At 38.3% G+C, this 16,542-nt stretch overlaps 2 protein-coding genes across 2 annotated transcripts; both read left to right on the forward strand.

Moving 5' to 3' along the window:
* Positions 1-599: 599 nt before the first annotated feature.
* Positions 600-4,804, forward strand: tnni1a (troponin I type 1a (skeletal, slow)). Its single transcript, XM_032566311.1, has 8 exons — positions 600-706; positions 2,300-2,331; positions 2,449-2,455; positions 2,546-2,587; positions 3,074-3,205; positions 3,305-3,394; positions 3,520-3,696; positions 4,254-4,804. Exons 2-8 carry the CDS (start codon positions 2,318-2,320, stop codon positions 4,356-4,358), a joined length of 567 nt encoding a protein of 188 aa, XP_032422202.1. The 5' UTR covers positions 600-706; positions 2,300-2,317; the 3' UTR covers positions 4,359-4,804.
* Positions 4,805-6,226: 1,422 nt separating this feature from the next.
* Positions 6,227-16,458, forward strand: lad1 (ladinin). Its single transcript, XM_032565976.1, has 14 exons — positions 6,227-6,409; positions 6,928-7,110; positions 7,496-7,781; positions 10,817-10,896; positions 11,639-11,804; positions 12,190-12,282; positions 12,595-12,638; positions 12,724-12,766; positions 12,959-12,999; positions 13,113-13,179; positions 14,474-14,608; positions 14,734-14,820; positions 15,781-15,879; positions 16,001-16,458. The coding sequence occupies exons 1-13, from the start codon at positions 6,372-6,374 to the stop codon at positions 15,874-15,876; spliced, it is 1,359 nt and encodes a 452-aa protein (XP_032421867.1). The 5' UTR covers positions 6,227-6,371; the 3' UTR covers positions 15,877-15,879; positions 16,001-16,458.
* Positions 16,459-16,542: the final 84 nt, after the last annotated feature.

The following is a 16,542-nucleotide window of genomic DNA, read 5'->3' on the forward strand; positions in this document are numbered from 1 at the left end:
CGTCGTCGGTGTGTCTCTGTGCGAGCTGCCGTGTACTGGACTTATTTATTATTAAAACACCATAATTCATCTTACCTGGGTCCGCTGCGTCTGCCTCACCACCAACACCACCCGCACCTCATGACACTACGGGGACCCTAAAGAAAAACAAGAAAAGTTTCTCATGCTCACCGGATAATTTTTCATCCGCATGAGAAAGTATGTGACGCACAAGAGAAATCATCAGGTGAGCACAATATTTATTTTAAATTTTTTTCCTTCAACGTCCCTTAAGGGGTCTCTTATTTATCTGAGTACTCTATTCCTGTACATGACAACATGTGCTGTTAACATCTTTGGCAGCGTAAGTAGTTTTATCATTAAAATAATAATAATTACAATAATAATTAAAATAATTGTTAACATGCAAGCTTATTCCAAATGCATTAAAGACATTTCATCCAGTCGTGGGATGTGAGGCTCCAAACTTTATGTCGTTGGTTATGCTTTAACCATGTCCGTGAGAGACAAATAGACTGAACAATATTGTCCTGAAAGAGAAATGGTCTTACCTAATAATAGCCTCCACTAGAAAAAAAAAGAAAGAGGGTGCTGGACAATGGGTGGCACAGTTAAATAGAGGGATACAGAACGACTGGGCTCATCTCTGATCTGTCCGTCCTATCTCTGTCACGCGTGTTGCTCTTTTCGTCTGCGTTAGACACAGGTAAGGCCTCTATAATGTATTATAAAAATATTTTAGGTACATTGTTTGTCTGATTGCATACATTTGACGGTGTACGAAAAATGTAAATGTGAGAAGCTGGCATCTTTCTTACAGGTTGGTGCACTGGTTTTTTTCTTGTTTGTGATTTATATGTCCTCATATCTTTGAGTCTAGTTTCTGTCTTGCTGTGGTTTCTTGTAAACACTTATAAGCAACAGTGCTGTATTTAACTGGATACTAGAGTAATGTTTAACTGGATCAGATTTAAATGAAAGATGTTTTTTTTTTTTAGATGTAAAATTTTTATTTGCTTTGCCAAGCTGACTGCATCACGGAGGCTCGTGAGCATCCATGAATTGCTAATAGTGAACTCTTGATCCAGGCTGGGCAGCTCAGCTCCTCTCCACAGCTGTCTGGTCTATTTGGGGAGATGGTCTAGTCCACTCCAAATTCCTCTGATACAGATAATCCTGAGGAGAAAGATGGGGATGAACGATACAAGAGGAGACATCAGGGAGGGTTTACACTCTGGAATTTTCCTAATCCACTGGAACAGACTGTAGCCCTCGTAAACCAAAAGGTCTTGTGCTGTGCCATTCATAACAGAGATTAAATAAAAATGGTGAGGGAATGTTGATACGGGGGGAACAGAGATAGTGGGTGAGTGTTTCATAACTTTGTGGATAAAGAGCAGAAGCTTGTAATATTGAGGGGAAGGGGAAAAATCATTCACCCAAAAACTGAAAATCATCAGTTTTGAGAATTACTATAAAAGACCTACAGCACTGATTTATCCAGGTCCAATGACCAATACTTGTGTAAAAAAAATGCTATTCCAACCAAAACAATTGTGGTATTGATGAGCTAGATAAAACAACCGTAAATTGCAACTCAACCGTACTCAACCACAATAGCTAAAATTTAATTAAGGACATTTTCTCATTTGGTTTGAAACAAAATAAAAAATTTGATTTTGTTTAAAAGGTTACTGAAATAGCAATAAACGTCTAAAATATAGCCCTTGACAAACAAACTAAATTGTAGTGTTCATTGGCAAATTGTGTTGGAAACAAGTTGGAATTTAACTTTAGCAATTCTGCTAAAACTGGTACAACCTTACATTGTTTCTCCAACATGTTATAAACCATAAGTCCTACAAGAGCTCCTAACTTGGATTCAATTAATATATTCATTCATAATATCATTTAGATAAACATGTTAGTGTTATTATTTATTCCCTGATGGACAGGATACACAATGAATGGGAACAATGGGTAAACTTAACCGTTGCTAATTGCTAATATTGTTCAAAAATACACTCACAACTACAGGGTGCTTAAATTAAATTTTATTTATTAAAAGTTAATAAACTTTTGATAGTCCCCCAAAATTATTATTTGTAAAGTGATATTTTGCAGTAATGTTTGACATTTAAATGCCAAACAGAGCATTAAACAGTTAGAGAGTTCCTGTTAGCCCCTACTCCACAATCAAGCATGAAGAGCGTAGACAGGTGATAAGGTCCATCAAAGGCTGAGAGACAAACACTGACAACTGCTATGTTTCTAATCTCTTCTTCTTCTTCTCATCCAGAGAGACCTCATCAGCAGGATGCCTGAGCATGTGTGAGTGATTAAACTTCGCCTTCCCTTTATAGACCATTGGCTCAGTCACAAACAAAACAAATATTGCTGCTTTACACTGAGATTGCTGTTAAATTGTTCCCCAATCTTCCTTTACAGACAAGAGGTAAGACTATTTCTTAACCAAGGAATAATTTAAATGAGAATGCCTTGGTGGAAATGACATACATCTACTGATAATCTCCTGCCCATGCAGAGAAAATCAAAAATTTCAGCCTCAAGGAAGCTGATGCTGAAGGTAAGAAACATCACTGTCAAATACTATATTCTGTTTTATTTAGTGTAGGCATTTGACCACAAGAGAGCAATAGGGATGGACAAATACCATGTATTCCTCTTCTAAGTGCACTTAGTCGTTATAGCTGGTCACTCGGTAAGGAGGTGGAGACATACAGTGCAACACAGCATAGAAAATAAGGCACAAACACATACAAACACACATATAAAGGAATTATTTAATCTTACACAATTTTAAACTGTCAGTGGAAATCAGAGTTTCCAAAGAAAACCCAGGTAGAGTAAATGCACACCATGAACAAAACTGCAAGAGAACTTAAATCTCTCTTTCTGTAAGATGCTTTCAACCACATGCTGTAAGATGCTATTAACCCTACTTGCGTGGCAGCACTGGACCATGAGAACCATAAGAACAAATGATTTAATATTTTTAGTTCTTTCATTTAAATTTGAACCAAGAGTTGCTAAGAGAGATTTATTTGTCCAGAGCCTGATGGTGGCAAAGGCCAAGGAGGAACTGGAGCAGGAGATTCTTGTCAAAGAAGAAGAAAAACAGAAGTACCTTGCAGAGAAAGCGCCTCCTCTGAACACCGGTGGTTTCAGTCTTGCTCAACTTCAGGTACTAATCCACAAAATATACTTTTTTCCTATATGTTATTAAAACCTCCAAACCAGTCAACATGTGAAATTCTCTGAAATGTGTGTGTATTGTGTGTAGGATCTCTGTAGAGAGCTCCACGCAAAGATCGATGTGGTTGATGAGGAACGATATGACATTGAGGCCAAAGTCATGCTTAACACACGGGAGGTGGGTTAACAGTAACAATCATGCTTATCTTTAGTCATACAGGTAACCGTATGATGGTACAACCACACGAGAACACCCTGTAGCTGGCCAACTACATATCTCTCAATTCTCTCTCCCTGGATCAGATTAAAGACCTAAACATCAAAGTTCTAGACCTCAGGGGGAAATTCAAGAGGCCCAATCTTAGACGCGTTCGTGTCTCTGCTGACGCCATCCTTCGCTCGCTGCTGGGCTCCAAGCACAAAGTATCCATGGATCTTCGAGCTAATCTCAAGTCTGTCAAGAAAGAAGACACTGAGAAGGTGGGCTTAGAAAGACAACACTTCACAAACAGACAATCAAAGCAGCCCAAGAAAGATGAAAAACTTTCCTCAGGGTACCGGTTTGTGACATTTATGAGATCAGTCTTCTGTATGCCATGAAGAACCTGAACAATGTGTTTGTGTGTGTGTAAAAGGTGTGTTTGAGTAATCCAATAGTTGGCCAGTGCAGGGTGGAGGTGTGGTACATGATACAAAGATCCAATTGTACACTTTTGTCACTAATTCTGCTCCGTGGACACCATTTGTCAGTCAGTGTGTATATCTTTGGATTAATCTGTTGGCGTGTGGGCGTGTGTGTGTGTCTGTGTGTTTGCACTGATTCGTGAATTTCTGTGAGCAATACATCAGAAACCAGTTCTACAAGTACGGTTAAACACTCTTCTCTATGGGGATTTCCGTTTTATAGAACAGGTCCCAAAGGCTTAGCAAACAATGAGGTTTCCTAATGCCGGTCATCTCCACAGCGTCAACAAAGACTCTTGTACTGGGACTTTTGTAGACTTTCTTACATCATCTATTTGCTCATCTATCCACAGAAGAGGCCAGTGGAGGACAGCGACTGGAGGAAGAATGTGGAGGCCATGTCTGGGATGGAGGGAAGGAAGAAAATGTTTGATGCTGCTAAAGGTTCTGCTCAGTGAAGACAGAAAGATGTCGGTCTTCTTAATCGCTGTTGTTGATCTGCTGTTTTGTGTTGCCTATTTTGTCTTCTTCTATCCGTTCATCAAGCTTTTGGTTTTGATTTGCATTTTGCTTTGTTTTTTGTTTTTTTTCCTGCAATGGAAACTTTCCAACTAATATTTTTAAAAATGAAATGAAAATTGTGTTTTTAAAAATATGCACCACACTCAAATGACGCTAGTGATCATGCAAATTGAACCGCATGCTTGATGTGGCTTCTTCATAACTATATCTATCTGCGGTGGGTTTGTGAGCTATAATACCATGTTTTAGAGGAATAAAAAAGTACACAAAAAAGCTCTATTCAACATGGAATTTTTTAACATTTACTGTGTTCAGTTGTCACCTTCATGTGTATTGCCTTCAGTTTTTCTCATAAATTTCTCAAATTAAAGTGTAAAATGTCTCTGCTAAAATAAAAATTTTTTGTTTTTCAAACCAATGCCATTACACACGCCACCCCCTCCCCCCCCCCACCACCCCGCACCCCTACACGCACACACACACACACACACTCTTCTGATGCTGAATGGTAAAAGATAAAATTTATAAACCCAAAATAAAGGACATAGAAACATATTCATAAAAAAGTGTTTACATTATCAAAATTCATTCAAACACAACAAATATTAGAAATTCACTGTATCGCAATAACATCATATCTATCTATCTATCTATCTATCTATCTATCTATCTATCTATCTATCTATCTATCTATCTATCTATCTATCTATATATATATATATAGAGAGAGAGAGAGAGAGCAGAGGAAACTATCCTCACTGCATACCTCCTTAAAAGTTGTTTGCTTTGCATGTCCATAAAAAACAAAACTGTCCTTTCATCCTTTTTTGAACGCTTTATCTGGTTAAATGCAAATGCAAAATGTTGCTACTTGGAAATAAATACATTTCCATCTAACTTATTGTCTAATAGAGCTATAATGATGACAAATATATTTCAAACTCTGGACCAACAAACACTTCAGACCATACAGGAGTGCAACCACGCAAAGGTCAAATGTCAAGATTCAGAAACATACTGAAGAAGGACATGCAAAGCAGCACTACTAGATAGCATCTTAATTTCATGCAGACTTTTTTTTACATGTGTGGGAAGCAGGTTTATGTTTGCACAAGTACACAGAACAAACCAAAGACTCTAGACTTTAGGTAGTTAACCCATCAGCAGGTTTATTTCAAACTCTTCACTTTTATGAAAGTTACAAGGTTAGGGGTAGACTATTTAACCTCAGGTAAGTTGGGCAGTCTGTGTGTGTGTGTGGGCGTGGGTGTGCGTGTTTGTGTGTCTTGCTTTCTCTCTCTCAGACTGAGCCTGGGTCAGAGTCCGACACACAACAGAGGAAGGTGTGGTCTCCAACAACAAGGCAAAGAGTCTCACCAACAGTGTGAAAAGCCTCACTGCCAGTTACAAAAACATAGTAGTTAATACAGTAATAACGTTGTTACACACGTAAATACACATGCATAGCGAGAAGCTGAGTTAACCACGTTGTTTTGCCACTCATGCACATGTTAGCCAGACTTTGGCTTGCATGTTTTGTTTCTGTCGTTGTTCCTCTTGTTCAAGTTTTTGTTTTAAATAGTTTAAAACTCTATTTTTGGTTAACATCTAACAAAAGCCTTATAGTTAACTTGGTGTAAATGATACACCTGAAATCTAATACATGTTTATTATTAGAAATTATTATTAGTAATAATAATAATGAGAAAGCATGACATAGCCACACTTTCACCATACAAGGAGAGGAGAGACTCCCTCCCTCCCCTCTCTGTCAGGTGGAAGGCTCACCTCTGTGGTCATGTGATACCTCCATGAGTTGCACCTGGCTAAAGGTGGACTGCTTTGTGCCTCACCGACTCCAATTTTATCCCTCTGTCAGAGAGCTTGCCTGCTGACTTTTTCCCACCATCTGCGAGTGAAATTGGAATATTTTATAATTTTCTTCCAACATGTCTATCAGTCGGAAAAACTGGTCGGCTCTGTCCAGGTAAGATTAACTGTGGCTTTTCTGTAAAGGGGACAATGACACCTGTTGTTGTGAAGTGTCAGTGACACTTTACACAGTTTCATTTTAAGATAAAGCTTTGGCTTCACTCTGAACAAGAAGGCTGGATCTTAGCTACCAGATAATCTCGGGACAACTTTAAAAAAAAAAAAAAAAAGATTAATCATTTCCATGTTTTACTGTTTTAAGTCTTTAGAAAATCCTTATTTGCATTTGAATTGCAGGAACTTCTCCCTCATGGTGATCTATGCTTTGCTTTGTCACGTAAACTGAAGTTGTTGATACATTTCCCTAGGGAACTGTGAAGCCTGAACAAGTAGAACAGGTTTTGTGTAACGGTTATTTCTACTATTATCTCTACTGTCCATGAAACCAAAACAGATAGATCGGCTTGGACAATAATTTCTCCAGGTGCTTTCAAACTAATTGTCTCTTCGTCTCATAATGGCTTTAATATTTGGTAACTATTGGATCTTTCTCTCGTGTGCATCCTCATTCAGCCTAGCTCGTCAGTGGACAATGGAGGATGAGGAGGAAGTGGAGAGAGAGAAGAGGAGGAGGGTGAAGAGCAGTAGCACGCCCGACCAAGATGGGGACTCCAGCCTGACACCCAGAATGCCACCGACAAGTGGAGGCACCTCTGGGCCCGAATCTTCCACTGAGACATCTCAAGGCCTCAGCAGGTTAACTTGACACTTTGTTTTATTCGTGTATATATATATCTGACCAGCACAAAAAAGAAAAAATATATATATTTGAAGGGGTTTGGATCCCTTTCCCAATCTTAGGATTGATTTATTACATGCAGTGACTAGGGTACTTAAAGTTTGCCTTTCTGGATTGTTATCTGTATAATTGTAAAATACACAAACACACATGTAACGTATGAAAAGCTTCCAAGCACACTAGCAATTTAGTATCTGGAGCACAAGCAGTCTTCAAAGAGAGAGAAACGACTAAACAGCCCTTTGTTATAGAAACCTGACCAGACACCGAGCCTACAGATCTTTTCAATGCTCTCTCTAGAAGCTGTCCGATCATAAAGGTGTGTGTGATGTTTTTTCTCAGTGTTGAGCAGATACAGCTGGACTTTGTAGAGATGCTGCGGACGCGTGATGAAAAAAGGAGGATGAGGCAAGTGGAGGCATTAAGGCGGCAGAAAGAGGAAGAAGAGGGCGATTCAAAGGAAGGCAGAGGAGAAGGAGGAGAAGAAGACGCAAGGGTGGTCCTTCTTGGGGAGTTGGATGAGGAGAAGGGCAATGCGTACAAGCCACAACCGCCAACTAAAACATCTTCTTACAGTCCCACCAGCAGCGGCAACAGCAGTACTAGAACTAACGGTACAAAAACACAAGTAAGTAGAAATACTTCTTGTTTTAAATTAAACCAAATACGAAGACTTTCATGTGAATTAGTGTCTGTTTCTGCACCGTCTTTCACCATATGAGGGAACAGTGTGAATCTATGAGCGTCCTTCCTCTGAGTGTGTGTGTGGTAACAGTTTTTATGCAAAAGTCCACATACACTTATAGCTAGGTATATTTTTATCATCCAGTGGTTATCTCTCAGCCAGAGAAAGTGGGTGGGGTTAATGCATTACACATTCTTCTGTTTTCCTGTCTTGAGTTGCACAAGAACATTACGTTGGCCAAACAAGCACAGAAACAACAACTGTATACACAAGTTGGAAAGTGCTTTAAAAAGGTGAACACCCAAAGAAAAAAGTTTTATTAAGGATAAGTCAATGCTGAAATGAATCAGGTTTTTTAGCCAGGTACCTACGTAGAGAAAAATTATGTCGTTATGATGACCTCATACATAGTTCTTAATGTTTTCTTAGTGCAGAATGTGAGGGATTACAGCATAAAGGTTAAGTAATAGGAAGTAAAGGAAGTAGCTAAGGCTTACTTGAGTTATATTTAAGTCCTAATAAAAGGAGATGGAAACACCTTCTATTATTTTATTAAAAGCAAAAACAAAAGGCATTGAATAGTGACAAAACTACAACTATACTAAACTTAAACAGGAAATGACTAAACTTTCATTACTGAGAGCAAACTGTCCATACAATCTTAAAACACTGATCTAGTAAAAGGCAGGTGAAGACTGGAGAAGATCTTCCTGCACACTCGTCAAGCCACTTAGCTATGTGTATTGTGTATTGTTTCCCTGCTACTAGGTGGGTTCAGGTGGATTTTCACACACCACACACACTAGGTCTCGTCCAGTGTGGGAGACCTCCAGCATCTACTGCTTGGTGCTCCTGTTCCAGTGATGCCATGTTCAGTGCCTTTGTCCTGTCATTCAGTCCACATCCCTCTAGCCTTTGGCAGTGCTTCTTTAAATCAGAGACTTTCTCAATTAGCTGGTGGTACACAAGAACTTACGCTTTAGAGATGGCTCCTTCCTCTCCTTTATATGGATATGTTTATGCAGCACCTCATCAGCAGCAAGTGTCTTACAATGTACATGTAGATCCTAAATGGTGGCTCTGACTTAGGATGCCCTTAGAATGCCCTTGGTCAACCTTCTTCCTTTTATCATTCTGTCTCAGGGTGCTGACTTTATATTACACATTACGAGGCGCTTCCTTGTCTTGACATGAATTACCTATATCTCTTCCTTTGGCCAGACTGTGATTGCAACACGCTATCTGATGATTGGCAGAGAGTTTACTCTGGTGACCTGGACTTTGCTCTTCCCTTTCAGCTCGAATTTTCAGCAGCTTTGATTTGGAGCATGAATAAAAGACTTGGTTGTTGGTGACTTCCTTAAAGCCTTTTTTGCTGTGTATCCTGGTTAGGTTGATCAGTGATTTGATGCACTGTTCTTTTTTGGCTTATAGTTTAATGTTTGAGGTGATATGTGATTGTTTCTCTTTATCTCTACAGCCTTGTGTTATCTTTCTTTTTCTGATAATCCGACTAAGATGGTTGAGACCAATGCCAAAGGGAGGTTTTAATTAGCTTCTAGAGCTAATAACTTGCCCTTCCTTTAAAGCTGCTGGTAAACTTCATCAGTTCATAAGAAAATGAACCCGAGCAAGATAACAAATTGATATACAGTATATTTGGAAGTAACGTAGAACAGTATAAACCAGGCAATACTTGAATTTAAAGATCTTCACTGTTTCTTTCCTTCTTTCTTTCTTTCTTTTTTTGCAGAAAGCACTTTGTTGCAGTCATAAACAGTGTATGACTGCAACACGCGTGGTATACACGCAGTGTATATACCAAGCAACTAAAATCTGGGACCCAAGTGTTATGTTCTTCTGTCATTTAAAATATTGCTTCTGACTTCTGGGATGAACATTTTATATTACAGTTTCCTGTTGGGCAAATGGTTGTTATGAACTGTTTCCATTTGGACATCTGACAGATACCTCCTTAGTCAAATTAGTCAGAAATACTTACGAAACCTTCACTCCCAGCTGTCCTATTTATATTTCACAATGTTCTGACAACTACAACTCTGCAGTGTTGCTGGTATCTTACCCCACGCAAAGGGAAAGTTGTGTAAATCATTTCTTAAGTTCTACCTCAACAGAGTCTCAGTATGTTGGATATTGATCACTGTCCTCCTTAACAGTAGTTTGCTTTGCATGTTCATAAAAAACAAAAAAAACTGGCCCATAAAAAATTTGGGCCAGCTGAACCCAAGTGTTGCTTCTGTCTTATAATCTGGCTGCAGTTCATTGAGCTAGTTTGGGTTGAAGCTAGTTTGGTTGCATATGGTTGCAACAGTCTTCAAAATGCTTTTCTGTGCATTTGAGTCAATTAGACCTGTGAAAGGTGTAAATTGTTACAGTAGATCCAAATTTGTATCATGTGTAATGTTGGTGTTCCACATTTATATCACCTAGAATTGAATCCAACATTAAGATGTAATTCATTTTATGTATAAACTGTGTTTCTTTTCTGGCCTGAAGGGTTTGGGGCAATGTGGAGCCAAAGCTTTCAGTCAGCTCACTTATGTTGACCATAGTGCAAGAAAAAAAAAAAAGTTATACATGGTTTTTGCAGATAATAAAATTTTTCTTGGACATACAGTGTTTAAAATATGACTGTTGAAAAATGGTAAAATGCAAAAAGGTTTAGAGTTAAACATTGAATACTGCTGTGCAGTTACTGGAATTGCAGTCTTTCTGTGATGCAGCTGACCATGCAAAACATCTCTAACACCTAGATAAGAGGTATTTAAAGTCATAATTTGAACCTTATCTGGTCTTACACGTACAGACTCACAGTATAACTGCAAATTAGGATATATAACATACTGCGTTATGTAATGTAAGGTGTGTTACAGGTACATATGTACAAAAGCATTGAAAACATTCAATGTGCTCTGACTAATTATGTTTACTGTATTTTCTTTGTATTTGTTTGGTAGCATGAAAATGGAGAGTCATCCAGCAGAGAGCCTGCACCTAAACCCAAACCAACCTCCAGCTCAGCGCGCAAGTTTGTCAGGTTGATAATGGGATTTTGTATTTATTAACATGTAGCTATTAATGAGATATATTTTTAATGAATATTTATTAACCCTGGGGCTTGTGTGCAGTTTTGGTACTTTGCAATCATAAACTTCAATAGAATTTGATGTTGTAGCCAAAACAAAGTAAGTCATAGTTGCAAAAATGAAGGACAAGAAAATATAATTTTCAGCTTTAGAAACAAAATATTATGCTTGTATTTTTACAGCATTATGTAAAAATACAAGCATAATATAATATTGCTAGGACATTTTTGTGTGACCTATTGACTTCAGAAGACTGCTGTTGAGTTAGTAAATTCCACTTTTGAGGAAACGATTGAAGACGTTTACAGTAGCGTTACAACATGTTATGATGCAATATCTCAAGCTGTAAATATTTTACAGAGCCATGTTCAGTCAATCAGACAAAAATGGAAGATGAAAAAATCACACCCTAAAACTGCAAACTTGCCAACACATAGTCATCCACCATTCAAGCCTGGCAGTGGGAGGATTAGTCAAAGAGTCAATAAAAAAAGGCTACTGTTACTCGAGAGGATCTGCACAGATCCACATCTCAGGAGGGACATTGTGTGAAAAGGGCAATTATTAGTCATGCACTACAATAATGTCGTCTTTATGGAAGAGAGTCAGGAAGAAAACAAGTCTATTTTTAAAGGGTTTTTATTAGTTTTGTAAGGTTAATCTTAAAGTTCCTGCGTGTTTCTCCTGTTGCAGCTCTGTGTCCATTTCCCTTGACAACCCTCCATCTGGCCGCACAACTCCCATGAGCCCTGGTTCTCCATCAGCACCTTTGTCCCCCCGGGATCCGTTCCCCTCACCCTGCCAGAGTACATCCTCCCATGGATCTCAAAGCCCCATTCAGAATGGACATGCGCAGGAGGTAGTCCAATGTGCACACTCAAATATATTGTACAGACATAAGCCACAATTTACAGCTTTATCTCAACTTCCTGTTTTGCTTGTCAAATGAATTGCAAAGTACTCATCAGGTGAAATGCTTTCTTTGTAGAGCAGCTTGACTGGATATTTACTGTATATTGGCATTATGTTAATTAAGCCGAACTGAATTTAATTTTACTCACAGCCCACCAGTTCAATTACAGAAACAGCACCCCCTGATGGTGGAAGAGTAAAAGTTTAGGCTTCTTTTTCCCAACAGTGAAAACACAGAGCTACACCTGCAGAAAGTTAACAAATACACACATCTGCGGCTCATCTAAACTCTGACTAGATGTAGCAGGAGGCTCATCTGTGTTTTCGTTCAGGTCAGCTCCAACGGCTCTTCCACCACTGGAAAAGTTGAAGAGGCAGCCAAACCTCCCTTCCTCAGACAGAGCTCCAGGACCATATCTTTCAGGGTAAACACTCACACATGCATATGAATGCACATCCCTTTCCCTTTAAATGCCAACATTGACCTCTGCCAATTTGACTGTTAATCTTACATCAGCTTGCTCGTCTATCAGCTCGGCAGAATTTGCTTGCGCAGCTCAAAGCTTTGACCTCATGTTGATATCTAAAGCAATATTTACAGGCTGACTGCCTGCTTTGTTAAAAATCCAAACACATTACAAGAGAGAGCAGATGAATGCGTAGAACATTAGCATTCAGACATTCAGAGTAAGTGCTGCCGGACACACAGATCCTCACTCAGACTTGTCTTAACGCAGATGATGAAGAAGAAGGAAGAGGAGAGCGCGCCGCTCCAGAGGAGGTTAGGATCCAACCCCGTCAGTATTATTGCAATTTTTCTATCTGTTTCTAGATTTTTGATAGATGATCTGTTTGTTTTACTGTAGTGCCAGTGTCCGGATGGCCTCGAAGAAGTTTGAAGCAAAGACAGTAAGATAACTTCATTTTCGTTTGCTTGAAGCGATGAAACTGACCAAATATTTTCAATCTGTGTTAATCAGCTTAATGTGGAGGAGCTAACTGTGCACACTTAATAGAGACACATCAGTGCCAGCTGAATGAAATGAAGTGTTGTCTTTGCTTATAATACTTCAATGTATTTCCTGTTTGGGTTTGGACTAGGACCATAATGAAGATGAGGATAAGGGATCTTTCCAGAGAAAGTAAGTTAGTATTCTTCTTTCATTTCATAACTTTTTCTCTATATTTACTAGTTATTATTTTAATCATTGTAGTTTGTGGTGAAGAAGTGGATACATCTGTTGTGTCTGTGCAGCTCTAGGCAGAGGGTCTCGTCCAGATCCATCAAGGAGAAGATGGAGCAGCTTGCTCAGGCAGCACAGGTCAGACACTCCACCCTCCCAGACTGACAGTAACATAAACAAGTTGTTCTTGAGCTATTTTTTTTTAATTGTTGAGTTGTAGTGCATTTGGAAAGATCAGCTAATATTTTGAAGAGTTTTGGTGTTAGAAGTTTTAGTCCATGTTGAAAAAGTGAAGCACAAAATCATTCACAATAAAATACTGCCATGAACAGAGTTTGAGCTGCTGTGGATGAATAAGGCTGCAGCTTACAGTATTTGTTTTTGACGATGACGTTGGAAACAATATCTTTGAAATGTGTGCAGCTTACATTTGAAGTCAAATAGAGACAAAGTCAGGACAAAGATGGATGTGGAAAAGCCCGTGAACTGGATTCACTGCTGTTGAAATTTCTGTGCATGTGTGAAATGAGCATAGATTCTATCATTTGTGTTAATCTAAAGATATCCAGCAGTTTTCAGCACAGAATATTAAACTTGTTACTTATTTTGAAATATAGGAAGTGCTCCTGAACAAGTCCTTTTGTGTTTTTGGTGTGTCATTTCTGGAGATTCAAAGCCCTGATTCATTAATCCAGACAGAGGCTCACACTAAACCATATTCTGTAGGAGGTTCCTTCCTATTTAAAGTGGGTTTTCCTTCCCACTGCCAAGTATGAAGGATTCCTGAGAAGTTCCAGCATGATGCTATCAACTGGTGCTACATTCAGAATTAGTCCCTCAGTATAACCAGCTGTGTTTCCTTAAATAGATTACTTTTTACTGATTGGGACAAGAAAGTGAACTTCATTGTACTATAAATTACAAAACACACTGACTCATTTTGGTAGTTTACACAAACCTATTAAAACTTGCCTTAATGGGTTTATGAACACTTTATTTGACAAGGTGTGCATTAAGCTGACATGTCACTGTCATGAAGATGAAGGAGTCTTCATGAATATTTACAACTGTTGTCATGAAGTGTCATTCAGTAAATAATGACACGTTTAATGCAAAGTTACATTAAAACTTCTATTAAAAGTACATTGAAAGTGTCAACTTTGCATTCAAAGTGTCATTATTTACTGACAGTGTCATGTCAGTCTTATGCACACCCTGTCAAATAAAGTGTCACCTCAGTGATTATATGTCTGTGTCTCATTACTTTTACCCACTACTCAGTTTAAAATAAAGAACAGATTTTAAATCTTTTAGAACAGAGGCCTTTTGATTCTCAGTGTCCACTTAGCTGTCTACTACAAATAGCCTGAACAAGCTATTAATATTTCTGCTGATTGTTTTTGTTTCTTTTCTGCTACTTGTATGCCTCCAGAAATCTGACGTGCCACGCTCCCCGGATGTGACCCAGAGGACCCTGTTCCTGCTGGAAGAAGTCTCAAGGAAACGAGGCTTGTTTGAGAAGGATCAGCAGGCACGGAGCCCCACCAGCCCTGGAGTTTCCAGAAGTGTACATTCATTTATTTTATTTTTTTACTGTACAATTCCTCATATTTTTTGTCATATCTGCCAGTGTGCTCATGCAAAAAAAAAAAAAAAAAATACTGTAAAATATTTGTATTTTGTTTTTATCAGGAATTTAGAAGCTTCACATCAGGAATGTCAGATCGCATCAACACCTGGCTCAATAAGACCAATCAACCAGGGTCTCCACTCAGCCTTGTAAGTGTGTCATTTTATTCAGACTGTCTCTGAAATGAAACAAAGTGAAATGTATATGTATGCCCTCTGTGAAAGCCAGAGGGCAGCAACACTCTAGAGTCAGGTTGTAGCATCAGGTCGGGAGTTTCTGCTGCTCCCATTCCAGTTTTCAGGTTTACTGTGGCGTTATTCTGGTTAGAAACTGCTGAGTGAGAAACAGCAGGAGGTTTGGACCAAATCAAAAATACAGCTCAGATTACAACAGCTATTGCTTCCAGATTTTACACTCGTTTCTGTGTCAACTACCGAAGCTTTTTGAGTGGCTCAGTTGTTAAAAGGATGCTGTAATTCCTTAATAGACACATATAAAGCTATATATAATGAACTAACAAAAAAACCCCAATTTATTTTATCAAGAAATATTCAGATATTGGTGTCCAATCTTGCATTTTACTTACCCCGGAAATAAAATTATTTATTTGCACCTTGAATAAAAATGTAACCTTTTGTTAATCTAAACTTCAAACTTCAAACTTTTTTTTTTTTTTAGGAGATATTCCATTAAAATTAAACGTATGCAATCACTTTCTGGTATGTGCATCATGTGACAACATTTTATGATTTGAATTTATTTGCATTTTATGGTCTGCTTTCAGGGTGCATCTCTTTTAAATGTTTTTCACTCTTGGATATTTAAGTGGGAGGATTGTTTTATCTTTTTTTTTACTGACTTGAATAGAATAGTATAGAATATCCAGCAGAAACCCAGGTGAATGACTCTTAAGCTGCTACCATCTTACTTCTGAAACTCTTTTTTTTTATATATCTTACTTGAATTCTTCAAAAAAGTTCAAATTAATATCGATATGTCTGAATGTGTGGAAATGCACAAGATGTCCTAATTTCTTCACGTCTGTGTGCGAAATCGTACACTTCTATTTTTTCTGTCTGTATGAACATTTGTCCACTGTCTCCTTGTAGGACCTGAGAAATGTGGACATCAGCAGCAAGAGGAGCCTCTTTGAGAACCGAGGGGAGGAAAGTGCTGAAATCAGTTCTGGAAAACACCAGAAGTGAAATGTAATTACTTAAACTGCCTCCTCGCCTAAAAAGAATTAAGCACAAAATTATCATACCAACTTACAAGCAGGATTACAATATTAATTTCTTCAAAAGTCTGACTGAATGTTTGTTTTTACAGGGGAGGCGAAGTCTTGGATGTCATGGCTGACCTTTTGGCTTCTTTTTTTTTATTTTATTTTATTTTTTTCACTGCTGAAGCACACAAGAGGGAGAAATAAAACGGCCTCGCCTAGAAGGATCCTTCTTTTCCGCTTATTTAGGCTTTTACCTAACACTCTGCATTGCTTATTTGTTTTGCATTCTAAAAATAAGATGAATATGCTTGACTGACTTGTAATAAGTAAAAATATAAGTTGAAAGCAAATGTGGCGACATGAGAGCATCACCACTTGTTGAAATTACGCAGCTGTTTGCCTTACTTTTAATTCATTTTTCACGCACTTTAAACTGGGGTAGGTCTTCAGGCTAATGATGTTTATTGAATGCAGAAGTTGTAATTTAAAGAATTTTGTCTTATCTTATATTTGGACTTGTGGACCAATTCTGCCTGTCTGAGAAATAAAATGTTTTCCTACAGCAAGTGTCTGCTGCGGTTTTCTCCAACTTGAACCAAAACAGACGACTTTATCTGGAAAGACAAAATGTAGATAAGCGCCGAAT

Source organism: Xiphophorus hellerii, chromosome 1, assembly GCF_003331165.1.
Source record: "Xiphophorus hellerii strain 12219 chromosome 1, Xiphophorus_hellerii-4.1, whole genome shotgun sequence".
NCBI classification, from domain to species: Eukaryota; Metazoa; Chordata; class Actinopteri; order Cyprinodontiformes; family Poeciliidae; genus Xiphophorus; species Xiphophorus hellerii.

Bases quoted from the DNA above. Each gene is read 5' to 3' on its own strand.
- lad1 (XM_032565976.1), top strand. From the start codon at position 6,372: ATGTCTATCAGTCGGAAAAACTGGTCGGCTCTGTCCAG. The intron at 6,410-6,927 runs GTAAGATTAACT...ATCCTCATTCAG, and splicing joins AACTGGTCGGCTCTGTCCAG to CCTAGCTCGTCAGTGGACAA. The intron at 10,897-11,638 runs GTTGATAATGGG...CTCCTGTTGCAG, and splicing joins TCAGCGCGCAAGTTTGTCAG to CTCTGTGTCCATTTCCCTTG.
- tnni1a (XM_032566311.1), top strand. The intron at 3,206-3,304 runs GTACTAATCCAC...TATTGTGTGTAG, and splicing joins TCAGTCTTGCTCAACTTCAG to GATCTCTGTAGAGAGCTCCA. The intron at 3,697-4,253 runs GTGGGCTTAGAA...ATCTATCCACAG, and splicing joins AGAAAGAAGACACTGAGAAG to AAGAGGCCAGTGGAGGACAG.